General features: G+C 44.6%; 1 protein-coding gene across 4 annotated transcripts in view; it reads left to right on the plus strand.

Annotated features, from left to right (window-relative positions):
- The window catches only part of ankfn1b (ankyrin repeat and fibronectin type III domain containing 1b), an 834,116-nt gene that overhangs the window by 699,095 nt on the left and 120,484 nt on the right, over positions 1-14,537 (plus strand). For all 4 annotated transcript variants that reach the window (XM_068003637.1, XM_068003639.1, XM_068003638.1 and 1 more), the window contains 3 exons: positions 113-203; positions 4,317-4,424; positions 14,253-14,352. In XM_068003637.1, coding sequence (XP_067859738.1) covers positions 113-203; positions 4,317-4,424; positions 14,253-14,352 — 299 coding nt within the window. The remainder of the gene's footprint in view (positions 1-112; positions 204-4,316; positions 4,425-14,252; positions 14,353-14,537) is intronic.

The following is a 14,537-nucleotide window of genomic DNA, read 5'->3' on the forward strand; positions in this document are numbered from 1 at the left end:
CGGTCCAGTTGATAGTTGTGATCTGTGCAATGTTGGTGCAGATGTTAAATACTAAAGCTGACAATTTAAAAAATAACTTTACAAAGTCCAGTCTTTCTTGTCCTTGTTTTAGGGGCTTCCTTATTTTGTCCGGGTAACTGCCTATAATATGAAAGGATGGGGCCCCCCACAGCTTTCCACGCCTACATGTGCAACACCGTCCAGTAAGTACACTCGGAAAATAATGCAGCTACTTTAACCTCTTGCTAAGATGAGAAGCACAAAGGTAAGATGTAGGGTGTTGGAGTGGGAATGGATCGCACAGTGGAGAGGCAGGAGAGAGGCCATAGTCACAATGTGCCACTTTGGCAGCTCTTGATCTTAGGCAAGATCACAAGAAAAGGCCATTCACCTGTCAACCTTGTATACTCTACCCTATCATAGATTCTAACCCACCCATTTAATCTCCTTTCACACCTCATGCACAATCTGCTCTATCATGGACTCTACTCACCAACTTATTCTCCTTTCGCAGCCCATTTACAATCTCTCCTATCCTCCCTCTCCTCCCTTCCGTGACCCTCCATTCCCCTTCCCTCAGGGGGAAGGCTGAAGGCTGGAAATTATAGACCAGTTAGCCTAACATCTGTGGTGGGTAAAATTTTAGAGTCTATTATTAAGGAGACAGTAGCGGAACATTTGGATAAACATAATTTAATAGGACAAAGTCAGCATGGCTTTACGAAGGGGAAGTCATGTCTGACAAATTTGCTTGAGTTCTTTGAGGATATAACGTACAGGGTGGATAAAGGGGAACCAGTGGACGTAGTGTATTTGGACTTCCAGAAGGCATTCGACAAGGTGCCACATAAAAGATTATTGCTCAAGATAAAGAATCACTGGATTGGGGGTAATATTCTGGCATGGGTGGAGGATTGGTTATCTAACAGGAAGCAGAGAGTTGGGATAAATGGTTCATTCTCGGACTGGCAACCAGTGGCCAGTGGTGTTCCGCAGGGGTCGGTGCTGGGTCCCCAACTCTTTACAATCTATATTAATGATTTGGAGGAGGGGCCGAGTGTAACATATCAAAGTTTACAGATGATACAAAGATGGGAGGGAAAGTAGAGAGTGAGGAGGACATAAAAATCCTACAAGGGGATATTGACAGGCTGGGTGAGTGGGCGGAGATTTGGCAGATGCAATACAATATTGGAAAATGTGAGGTTATGCACTTTGGCAGGAAAAATCGGAGAGCAAGTTATTATCTTAAAGGTGAGAAACTGGAAAGTACTGTAGTACAAAGGGATCTGGGGGTCCTAGTGCAAGAAAATCAAAAAGTTAGTATGCAGGTGCAGCAGGTGATCAAGAAGGCCAACGGAATATTGGGTTTTATTGCTCGGGGGATAGAATATAAAAACAGGGAGGTATTGCTGCAGTTATATAAGGTATTGGTGAGACCGCACCTGGAATACTGCATACAGTTTTGGTGTCCATACTTAAGAAAAGACACACTTGCTCTCGAGGCAGTACAAAGAAGGTTCACTCGGTTAATCCCGGGGATGAGGGGGTGGACATATGAGGAGAGGTTGAGTAGATTGGGACTCTACTCATTGGAGTTCAGAAGAATGAGAGGCGATCTTATTGAAACATATAAGATTGTGAAGGGGCTTGATCGGGTGGATGCGGTAAGGATGTTCCCAAGGATGGGTGAAACTGGAACTAAGGGGCATAATCTTAGAATAAGGGGCTGCTCTTTCAAAACTGAGATGAGGAGAAACTTCTTCACTCAGAGGGTGGTAGGTCTGTGGAATTTGCTGCCCCAGGAAGCTGTGGAAGCTACATCATTAAATAAATTTAAAACAGAAATAGACAGTTTCCGAGAAGTAAAGGGAATTAGGGGTTACGGGGAGCGGGCAGGAAATTGGACATGAATTTAGATTTGAGGTTAGGATCAGATCAGCCATGATCTTATTAAATGGTGGAGCAGGCTCGAGAGGCCGATTGGCCTACTCCTGCTCCTATTTCTTATGTTTCTTATGTTCCTCCTCAGCTCAATTTCATTCTCCCTATCTGCTTCACCTCCCCTTTCTCCTCTCCTCCCTGCACTCCTCTCCCCATCTCTTCTCTCTCCTGTCATCCTTTCTTCCTCTTTCCCTCTCCTTTTCTCTTCTTTATTCCCTTCTCCTCCCATGTCTTCGCCTTCTGTATTCCCCTCCCTTCCCTTTCCCTCCGTTACATCCCTTCTCACTACTTCTCCCTCCTTCTCCTCTCTGCTTCTCTCCATTCTCTGCACGCCTCTGCTCCTCTCCTCTCCTCCCTCCATCGCGTCTGTTCTTCTCCCCTGTCCTCTGAATATAACTGCCCCTACAACTCTCCCCTCTGCTCCTCTCCTCAGGACTTCTCTCCTTTCATTACAGGGTGCACAGTGTAAATTTCAAGAACAGCGTAAATTCATGCGCGGTGTAAGTAAAATTGTGTCCTCAGAAATGATTACTCAAGATGATGGTCAGTGTATTGATGGTTTGTTGTCCCAGATGATGGTCAGTGTGTTGATGGTTTGTTGTCCCGGATGATGGTCAGTGTGTTGATGGTTTGTTGTCCCGGATGATGGTCAGTGTGTTGATGGTTTGTTGTCCCAGATGATGGTCGGTGTGTTGATGGTTTGTTGTCCCAGATGATGGTCAGTGTGTTGATGGTTTGTTGTCCCGGATGATGGTCAGTGTGTTGATGGTTTGTTGTCCTGGATGATGGTCAGTGTGTTGATGGTTTGTTGTCCTGGATGATGGTCAGTGTGTTGATGGTTTGTTGTCCCGGATGATGGTCAGTGTGTTGATGGTTTGTTGTCCTGGATGATGGTCGGTGTGTTGATGGTTTGTTGTCCCGGATGATGGTCAGTGTGTTGATGGTTTGTTGTCCCGGATGATGGTCAGTGTGTTGATGGTTTGTTGTCCCAGATGATGGTCGGTGTGTTGATGGTTTGTTGTCCTGGATGATGGTCAGTGTGTTGATGGTTTGTTGTCCCGGATGATGGTCAGTGTGTTGATGGTTTGTTGTCCTGGATGATGGTCAGTGTGTTGATGGTTTGTTGTCCCGGATGATGGTCAGTGTGTTGATGGTTTGTTGTCCTGAATGATGGTCGGTGTGTTGATGGTTTGTTGTCCCGGATGATGGTCAGTGTGTTGATGGTTTGTTGTCCCAGATGATGGTCAGTGTGTTGATGGTTTGTTGTCCCGGATGATGGTCAGTGTGTTGATGGTTTGTTGTCCTGGATGATGGTCAGTGTGTTGATGGTTTGTTGTCCCGGATGATGGTCAGTGTGTTGATGGTTTGTTGTCCTGAATGATGGTCGGTGTGTTGATGGTTTGTTGTCCCGGATGATGGTCAGTGTGTTGATGGTTTGTTGTCCCAGATGATGGTCAGTGTGTTGATGGTTTGTTGTCCCGGATGATGGTCAGTGTGTTGATGGTTTGTTGTCCCAGATGATGGTCAGTGTGTTGATGGTTTGTTGTCCTGGATGATGGTCAGTGTGTTGATGGTTTGTTGTCCCAGATGATGGTCGGTGTGTTGATGGTTTGTTGTCCTGGATGATGGTCAGTGTGTTGATGGTTTATTGGAGGGATCATCACACGGTGGGGGAGGGGTCATCACACGGTGGGGGAGGGGTCATCACACGGTGGGGGAGGGATCATCACATGGTGGGGGAGGGGTCATCACACGGTGGGGGAGGGGTCATCACACGGTGGGGGAGGGGTGATCACACGGTGGGGGAGGGGTCATCACACGGTGGGGGAGGGGTCATCACACGGTGGGGGAGGGGTCATCACAGGTGGGGGAGGGGTGATCACGGGGAGGGGAGGGGGAGGGGTGATCACACGGTGGGGGAGGGGTGATCACACGTGGGGGAGGGGGAGGGGTGATCACACGGTGGGGGAGGGGGAGGGGAGGGGGAGGGGAGGGGGGAGTTCCTGGGGTGGCCGTGGCCCGGGTTATTTTGTGGGCCCTGGAGGAGTCCTCCTGCTGCTCAGGGATACAGGGTCTGTGCTGTTTCCGCGAGGCGTCCCCGACACCATCAAAACTCAGAACCAGGATCCAAAATTAACAAACATCGGAACATAGGAACAGGAGTCGGCCATTCAGCCCCTCGTGCCTGCTCCGCCATTTGATAAGATCATGGCTGATCTGTGATCTAACTCCATATACCTGCCTTTGGCCCATATCCCCCAATACCTTTGGTTGGCAAAAAGCTATCTATCTCAGGTTTAAATTTAGGAATTGAGCTAGTATCAATTACGATCAGCATTAACATGCTTTCTCTCTTACTCCCTTTTTCCCAGACTGGAGAGAGTACGATGGCAAGCAACTGAAGCGCAGTGGGCAGACCGAGGTCCTGGACCATCTGCTGAATCAAATCAAGAACATTCACCAGCACTGTCTGTGCCATGGTGAGTCTGAGCAGAGACCGAGGCAGTTCACCCACCAATCATCAATGCTCAGCATTACTCGCAGTCATCATTGCATTTCAACAGCAATCTTCAAAAGCTGGTTGCTCGGCTCAAAATAAAATAAACAGTGAAGGTGTGGTCACACTCTGTCCCTCACTCTGTCCCTCACTCGGTCCCTCACTCTGTCCCTCACTCTGTCCCTCACTCTGTCCCTCACTCGGTCCCTCACTCTGTCCCTCACTCTGTCCCTCACTCTGTCCCTCACTCGGTCCCTCACTCTGTCCCTCACTCTGTCCCTCACTCGGTCCCTCACTCTGTCCCTCACTCTGTCCCACACTCTGTCCCTCACTCTGTCCCTCACTCTATCCCACACTCTATCCCTCACTCTATCCCTCACTCTATCCCTCACTCTGTCCCTCACTCTATCCCACACTCTATCCCACACTCTGTCCCTCACTCTGTCCCTCACTCTATCCCATACTCTTTCCCTTACTCTTTCCCTTACTCTATCCCTTACTCTATCCCTTACTCTATCCCATACTCTTTCCCTTACTCTTTCCCTTACTCTTTCCGTTACTCTATCCCATACTCTATCCCTTACTCTATCCCATACTCTATCCCTTACTCTATCCCTTACTCTATCCCATACTCTTTCCCTTACTCTTTCCCTTACTCTTTCCCTTACTCTATCCCTTACTCTATCCCTTACTCTATCCCATACTCTTTCCCTGACTCTTTCCCTTACTCTTTCCCTTACTCTATCCCATACTCTATCCCTTACTCTATCCCTTACTCTATCCCATACTCTTTCCCTTACTCTTTCCCTTACTCTTTCCCTTACTCTATCCCTTACTCTATCCCATACTCTTTCCCTGACTCTTTCCCTTACTCTTTCCCTTACTCTATCCCATACTCTATCCCTTACTCTATCCCTTACTCTATCCCATACTCTATCCCTTACTCTATCCCATACTCTTTCCCTTACTCTTTCCCTTACTCTTTCCCTCACTCTTTCCCTTACTCTATCCCATACTCTATCCCTTACTCTATCCCATACTCTTTCCCTTACTCTTTCCCTCACTCTTTCCCATACTCTATCCCTTACTCTATCCCATACTCTTTCCCTGACTCTTTCCCTTACTCTTTCCCTTACTCTATCCCTTACTCTATCCCATTCTCTATCCCTTACTCTATCCCATACTCTATCCCATACTCTATCCCATACTCTTTCCCTTACTCTATCCCTTACTCTATCCCATACTCTATCCCTTACTCTTTCCCTTACTCTTTCCCTTACTCTATCCCATTCTCTATCCCTTACTCTATCCCATACTCTTTCCCTTACTCTTTCCCTTACTCTATCCCATACTCTATCCCATACTCTATCCCATACTCTTTCCCTTACTCTATACCTTACTCTATCCCATACTCTATCCCTTACTCTATCCCTTACTCTATCCCTTACTCTATCCCATACTCTATCCCTTACTCTATCCCTTACTCTATCCCATACTCTATCCCTTACTCTATCCCATACTCTATCCCATACTCTATCCCATACTCTATCCCTTACTCTATCCCTTACTCTATCCCATACTCTTTCCCTTACTCTTTCCCTTACTCTTTCCCTTACTCTATCCCATACTCTATCCCTTACTCTATCCCATACTCTTTCCCTGACTCTATCCCATACTCTATCCCTTACTCTATCCCTTACTCTATCCCATACTCTTTCCCTGACTCTATCCCATACTCTATCCCTTACTCTATCCCTTACTCTATCCCATACTCTTTCCCTTACTCTTTCCCTTACTCTATCCCATACTCTATCCCTTACTCTATCCCTTACTCTATCCCATACTCTATCCCTTACTCTATCCCATACTCTTTCCCTTACTCTTTCCCTCACTCTTTCCCTTACTCTATCCCATACTCTATCCCTTACTCTATCCCATACTCTTTCCCTGACTCTTTCCCTTACTCTTTCCCTTACTCTATCCCATACTCTTTCCCTTACTCTATCCCTTACTCTATCCCTTACTCTATCCCATTCTCTATCCCTTACTCTATCCCATACTCTTTCCCTTACTCTATCCCTTACTCTATCCCATACTCTATCCCATACTCTATCCCTTACTCTTTCCCTTACTCTATCCCTTACTCTTTCCCTTACTCTATCCCATTCTCTATCCCTTACTCTATCCCATACTCTTTCCCTTACTCTTTCCCTTACTCTATCCCATACTCTATCCCATACTCTATCCCATACTCTTTCCCTTACTCTATCCCATACTCTTTCCCTTACTCTGTCCCTTACTCTATCCCATACTCTATCCCTTACTCTATCCCTTACTCTATCCCTTACTCTATCCCATACTCTATCCCATACTCTATCCCTTACTCTATCCCATACTCTATCCCATACTCTATCCCATACTCTATCCCTTACTCTATCCCTTACTCTATCCCTTACTCTATCCCATACTCTATCCCTTACTCTATCCCTTACTCTATCCCATACTCTATCCCTTACTCTATCCCATACTCTATCCCATACTCTTTCCCTTACTCTTTCCCTTACTCTATCCCATACTCTATCCCATACTCTATCCCATACTCTTTCCCTTACTCTATCCCTTACTCTATCCCATACTCTATCCCTTACTCTATCCCATACTCTTTCCCTTACTCTATCCCTTACTCTATCCCATACTCTATCCCATACTATATCCCATACTCTTTCCCTTACTCTTTCCCTTACTCTATCCCTTACTCGATCCCATACTCTATCCCATACTCTATCCCTTACTCTATCCCATACTCTATCCCATACTCTATCCCTTACTCTATCCCATACTCTATCCCTTACTCTATCCCTTACTCTATCCCTTACTCTATCCCATACTCTATCCCATACTCTATCCCTTACTCTATCCCTTACTCTATCCCTTACTCTATCCCTTACTCTATCCCATACTCTATCCCTTACTCTATCCCATACTCTATCCCTTACTCTTTCCCTTACTCTATCCCTTACTCTATCCCATACTCTTTCCCTTACTCTTTCCCTTACTCTTTCCCTCACTCTTTCCCTTACTCTATCCCATACTCTATCCCTTACTCTATCCCATACTCTTTCCCTTACTCTTTCCCTCACTCTTTCCCATACTCTATCCCTTACTCTATCCCATACTCTTTCCCTGACTCTTTCCCTTACTCTTTCCCTTACTCTATCCCATACTCTTTCCCTTAATCTATCCCTTACTCTATCCCATTCTCTATCCCTTACTCTATCCCATACTCTATCCCATACTCTATCCCATACTCTTTCCCTTACTCTATCCCTTACTCTATCCCATACTCTATCCCATACTCTATCCCTTACTCTTTCCCTTACTCTATCCCTTACTCTTTCCCTTACTCTTTCCCTTACTCTATCCCATTCTCTATCCCTTACTCTATCCCATACTCTTTCCCTTACTCTTTCCCTTACTCTATCCCATACTCTATCCCATACTCTATCCCATACTCTTTCCCTTACTCTATCCCTTACTCTATCCCATACTCTATCCCTTACTCTATCCCTTACTCTATCCCTTACTCTATCCCATACTCTATCCCTTACTCTATCCCTTACTCTATCCCTTACTCTATCCCTTACTCTATCCCATACTCTATCCCATACTCTATCCCTTACTCTATCCCATACTCTATCCCATACTCTATCCCATACTCTATCCCTTACTCTATCCCTTACTCTATCCCATACTCTTTCCCTTACTCTTTCCCTTACTCTTTCCCTTACTCTATCCCATACTCTATCCCTTACTCTATCCCATACTCTTTCCCTGACTCTATCCCATACTCTATCCCTTACTCTATCCCTTACTCTATCCCATACTCTTTCCCTTACTCTTTCCCTTACTCTTTCCCTTACTCTATCCCATACTCTATCCCTTACTCTATCCCATACTCTTTCCCTGACTCTATCCCATACTCTATCCCTTACTCTATCCCTTACTCTATCCCATACTCTTTCCCTTACTCTATCCCTTACTCTATCCCTTACTCTATCCCATACTCTATCCCTTACTCTATCCCATACTCTTTCCCTTACTCTTTCCCTCACTCTTTCCCTCACTCTTTCCCTTACTCTATCCCATACTCTATCCCTTACTCTATCCCATACTCTTTCCCTGACTCTTTCCCTTACTCTTTCCCTTACTCTATCCCATACTCTTTCCCTTACTCTATCCCTTACTCTATCCCTTACTCTATCCCATTCTCTATCCCTTACTCTATCCCATACTCTTTCCCTTACTCTATCCCTTACTCTATCCCATACTCTATCCCATACTCTATCCCTTACTCTTTCCCTTACTCTATCCCTTACTCTTTCCCTTACTCTATCCCATTCTCTATCCCTTACTCTATCCCATACTCTTTCCCTTACTCTTTCCCTTACTCTATCCCATACTCTATCCCATACTCTATCCCATACTCTTTCCCTTACTCTATCCCATACTCTTTCCCTTACTCTGTCCCTTACTCTATCCCATACTCTATCCCTTACTCTATCCCTTACTCTATCCCTTACTCTATCCCATACTCTATCCCATACTCTATCCCTTACTCTATCCCATACTCTATCCCATACTCTATCCCATACTCTATCCCTTACTCTATCCCTTACTCTATCCCTTACTCTATCCCATACTCTATCCCTTACTCTATCCCTTACTCTATCCCTTACTCTATCCCTTACTCTATCCCATACTCTATCCCTTACTCTATCCCATACTCTATCCCATACTCTTTCCCTTACTCTTTCCCTTACTCTATCCCATACTCTATCCCATACTCTATCCCATACTCTTTCCCTTACTCTATCCCTTACTCTATCCCATACTCTATCCCTTACTCTATCCCATACTCTTTCCCTTACTCTATCCCTTACTCTATCCCATACTCTATCCCATACTATATCCCATACTCTTTCCCTTACTCTTTCCCTTACTCTATCCCTTACTCGATCCCATACTCTATCCCATACTCTATCCCATACTCTATCCCTTACTCTATCCCATACTCTATCCCTTACTCTATCCCTTACTCTATCCCTTACTCTATCCCATACTCTATCCCATACTCTATCCCTTACTCTATCCCTTACTCTATCCCTTACTCTATCCCTTACTCTATCCCATACTCTATCCCTTACTCTATCCCATACTCTATCCCTTACTCTTTCCCTTACTCTATCCCTTACTCTATCCCATACTCTTTCCCTTACTCTTTCCCTTACTCTATCCCTTACTCTATCCCTTTCTCTATCCCATACTCTATCCCTTACTCTATCCCTTACTCTATCCCATACTCTTTCCCCTACTCTTTCCCTTACTCTATCCCTTACTCTATCCCTTACTCTATCCCATACTCTTTCCCTGACTCTTTCCCTTACTCTATCCCATACTCTATCCCATACTCTATCCCTTACTCTATCCCATAGTCTATCCCTTACTCTATCCCATACTCTTTCCCTTACTCTATCCCATACTCTATCCCTTACTCTATCCCTTACTCTATCCCATACTCTTTCCCCTACTCTTTCCCTTACTCTATCCCTTACTCTATCCCTTACTCTATCCCATACTCTTTCCCTTACTCTTTCCCTTACTCTATCCCATACTCTATCCCTTACTCTATCCCATACTCTATCCCTTACTCTATCCCATACTCTATCCCTTACTCTATCCCTTACTCTTTCCCATACTCTTTCCCTTACTCTTTCCCTTACTCTTTCCCTTACTCTATCCCATACTCTATCCCTTACTCTATCCCATACTCTATCCCTTACTCTATCCCATACTCTTTCCCTGACTCTATCCCATACTCTATCCCTTACTCTATCCCTTACTCTATCCCATACTCTTTCCCTGACTCTTTCCCTTACTCTTTCCCTTACTCTATCCCATACTCTATCCCTTACTCTATCCCATACTCTTTCCCTGACTCTTTCCCTTACTCTTTCCCTTACTCTATCCCTTACTCTATCCCATACTCTATCCCATACTCTATCCCTTACTCTATCCCATACTCTATCCCATACTCTATCCCATACTCTATCCCTTACTCTATCCCATACTCTTTCCCTTACTCTTTCCCTCACTCTTTCCCTTACTCTATCCCATACTCTATCCCTTACTCTATCCCATACTCTTTCCCTTACTCTTTCCCTCACTCTTTCCCTTACTCTATCCCATACTCTATCCCTTACTCTATCCCATACTCTTTCCCTGACTCTTTCCCTTACTCTTTCCCTTACTCTATCCCATACTCTATCCCTTACTCTATCCCTTACTCTATCCCATACTCTATCCCTTACTCTATCCCATACTCTATCACTTACTCTATCCCTTACTCTATCCCATACTCTTTCCCTGACTCTTTCCCTTACTCTTTCCCTTACTCTATCCCATACTCTATCCCTTACTCTATCCCTTACTCTATCCCATACTCTTTCCCTTACTCTATCCCATACTCTATCCCTTACTCTATCCCATACTCTTTCCCTTACTCTATCCCATACTCTATCCCTTACTCTATCCCATACTCTATCCCTTACTCTATCCCATACTCTTTCCCTGACTCTTTCCCTTACTCTTTCCCTTACTCTATCCCATACTCTATCCCTTACTCTATCCCATACTCTATCCCTTACTCTATCCCATACTCTTTCCCTGACTCTTTCCCTTACTCTTTCCCTTACTCTATCCCATACTCTATCCCTTACTCTATCCCATACTCTATCCCTTACTCTATCCCTTACTCTATCCCATACTCTTTCCCTTACTCTTTCCCTTACTCTTTCCCTTACTCTATCCCATACTCTATCCCTTACTCTATCCCATACTCGTTCCCTGACTCTATCCCATACTCTATCCCTTACTCTATTCCTTACTCTATCCCATACTCTTTCCCTGACTCTTTCCCTTACTCTTTCCCTTACTCTATCCCATACTCTATCCCTTACTCTATCCCTTACTCTATCCCATACTCTTTCCCTTACTCTTTCCCTTACTCTTTCCCTTACTCTATCCCATACTCTATCCCTTACTCTATCCCATACTCTTTCCCTGACTCTTTCCCTTACTCTTTCCCTTACTCTATCCCATACTCTATCCCTTACTCTATCCCTTACTCTATCCCATACTCTATCCCTTACTCTATCCCATACTTTTTCCCTTACTCTTTCCCTCACTCTTTCCCTTACTCTATCCCATACTCTATCCCTTACTCTATCCCATACTCTTTCCCTTACTCTTTCCCTCACTCTTTCCCTTACTGTATCCCATACTCTATCCCTTACTCTATCCCATACTCTTTCCCTGACTCTTTCCCTTACTCTTTCCCTTACTCTATCCCATACTCTATCCCTTACTCTATCCCTTACTCTATCCCTTACTCTATCCCTTACTCTATCCCATACTCTTTCCCTGACTCTTTCCCTTACTCTTTCCCTTACTCTATCCCATACTCTATCCCTTACTCTATCCCTTACTCTTTCCCTTACTCTATCCCATACTCTATCCCTTACTCTATCCCATACTCTTTCCCTGACTCTTTCCCTTACTCTTTCCCTTACTCTATCCCATACTCTATCCCTTACTCTATCCCATACTCTATCCCTTACTCTATCCCATACTCTTTCCCTGACTCTTTCCCTTACTCTTTCCCTTACTCTATCCCATACTCTTTCCCTTACTCTTTCCCTTACTCTTTCCCTTACTCTATCCCATACTCTATCCCTTACTCTATCCCATACTCTTTCCCTTACTCTTTCCCTCACTCTTTCCCTTACTGTATCCCATACTCTATCCCTTACTCTATCCCATACTCTTTCCCTGACTCTTTCCCTTACTCTTTCCCTTACTCTATCCCATACTCTATCCCTTACTCTATCCCTTACTCTATCCCATACTCTATCCCTTACTCTATCCCATACTCTATCCCTTACTCTATCCCTTACTCTATCCCATACTCTTTCCCTGACTCTTTCCCTTACTCTTTCCCTTACTCTATCCCATACTCTATCCCTTACTCTATCCCTTACTCTATCCCATACTCTTTCCCTTACTCTATCCCATACTCTATCCCTTACTCTATCCCATACTCTTTCCCTGACTCTTTCCCTTACTCTATCCCATACTCTATCCCTTACTCTATCCCATACTCTATCCCTTACTCTATCCCATACTCTTTCCCTGACTCTTTCCCTTACTCTTTCCCTTACTCTATCCCATACTCTATCCCTTACTCTATCCCATACTCTATCCCATACTCTTTCCCTGACTCTTTCCCTTACTCTTTCCCTTACTCTATCCCATACTCTATCCCTTACTCTATCCCATACTCTATCCCTTACTCTATCCCTTACTCTATCCCATACTCTTTCCCTTACTCTTTCCCTTCCTCTATCCCATACTCTTTCCCTTACTCTATCCCATACTCTATCCCTTACTCTATCCCTTACTCTATCCCATACTCTTTCCCTGACTCTTTCCCTTACTCTTTCCCTTACTCTATCCCATACTCTATCCCTTACTCTATCCCATACTCTATCCCTTACTCTATCCCTTACTCTATCCCATACTCTTTCCCTTACTCTTTCCCTTACTCTATCCCATACTCTATCCCTTACTCTATCCCATACTCTTTCCCTTACTCTTTCCCTTATTCTATCCCATACTCTATCCCATTCTCTGTCCCTTACTGTGTCCCTTACTGTCGGAGACACAAAGTTGTTCTCCTTGAAACAGAGACGGTTGTGTGGAGATTTGATCGATGAATTCAAGATCATGAAGGGTCTGGACAGAGTAGATGGAGAGAAACTGTTCTCATTGGCGGAAGGGTCAAGAACCAGAGGACATCGATTTAAGGCGATTGGCAAACGAACGAAAGGTGATATGAGGAAAAACGTTTTTACACAGCGAGTGGTTAGGATCTGGAATGCACTGCCCGAGGGGGTGGTGGAGGCAGATTCAATCATGGCCTTCAAAACGGAACGGGATAAGTACTTCAAAGAAAAAAAATTGCCGGGCTACGGGGATAAGGCAGGTACATGGGAACAACACCACCTGCACGTTCCCCTCCAAGTCACACACCATCCTGACTTGGAAATATATCACCGTTCCTTCATCGTCGCTGGGTCAAAATCCTGGAACTCCCTTCCTAACAGCACTGTGGGAGAACCTTCACCACACGGACTGCAGCGGTTCAAGAAGGCGGCTCACCATCACCTTCTCAATGGCAATTACGGATGGGCAATAAATGCCGGCCTCGCCAGCGACGCCCACATCCCATGAACGAATCATGAAAAAAGTGGGACTAGCTGGATTGCTCTTGCATCGAGCCGGCACGACTCGATGGGCCGAACGGCCTCTTTCTGTGCTGTAATCTCTCTCTGATCCTAAGTCTGAGGTCACACTTGCTACAAATAAGAACAAATCACAACTGAACAATCTTAAAAATGTACATAGAAAGGGAAAGAAACCCAGTTCATATCTGCTGTTTCTCTCTGATGTTGAGGTTTAGGATCCAGGCAACATCATCTAAAGAAACTCCAAAAAACAATAATTCGCTTCTAATGATGTCACGACCTATTTAGACCACTTCCCACAAGCAGTACCTGTGCAGTCGCCTTAAGAGACAAGCCAAGTTTGCAGCTAAGTATTTCAAAAATGCTGCCAGCCCCAGACTATGTTCGTAAAGCTTTGGAAGCTCAATGTTTATCTGCATGAAAAATTCTTGTTTGTTTGGCTTTTCCAGAAAATTCGAAGATCCATCTGCAGGGCCGCAAACACTCAATGTCCAAGAGCTTCAAGCATCTCTTTCAGCCAACGAGTAAATTTGTTAAAAGTCTCAAACGGTGAGTTGCTTTGTGGACTCTGATTTAAAGGAATAATCAGTTTCTTAACACTGCTTTTAAATAAATTAAATCCGACTGAATTATGTCCTTGTGTGTCAGAAACATCCCTTTTGTTCCCCGTTTTTCCCCAACTCTTACTGTGATACAATTCCCCAATACCTCACTCAGATTGCCATTATTTTATT

This window comes from Heptranchias perlo, chromosome 22, assembly GCF_035084215.1.
Source record: "Heptranchias perlo isolate sHepPer1 chromosome 22, sHepPer1.hap1, whole genome shotgun sequence".
In the NCBI taxonomy this organism is placed as follows: domain Eukaryota; kingdom Metazoa; phylum Chordata; class Chondrichthyes; order Hexanchiformes; family Hexanchidae; genus Heptranchias; species Heptranchias perlo.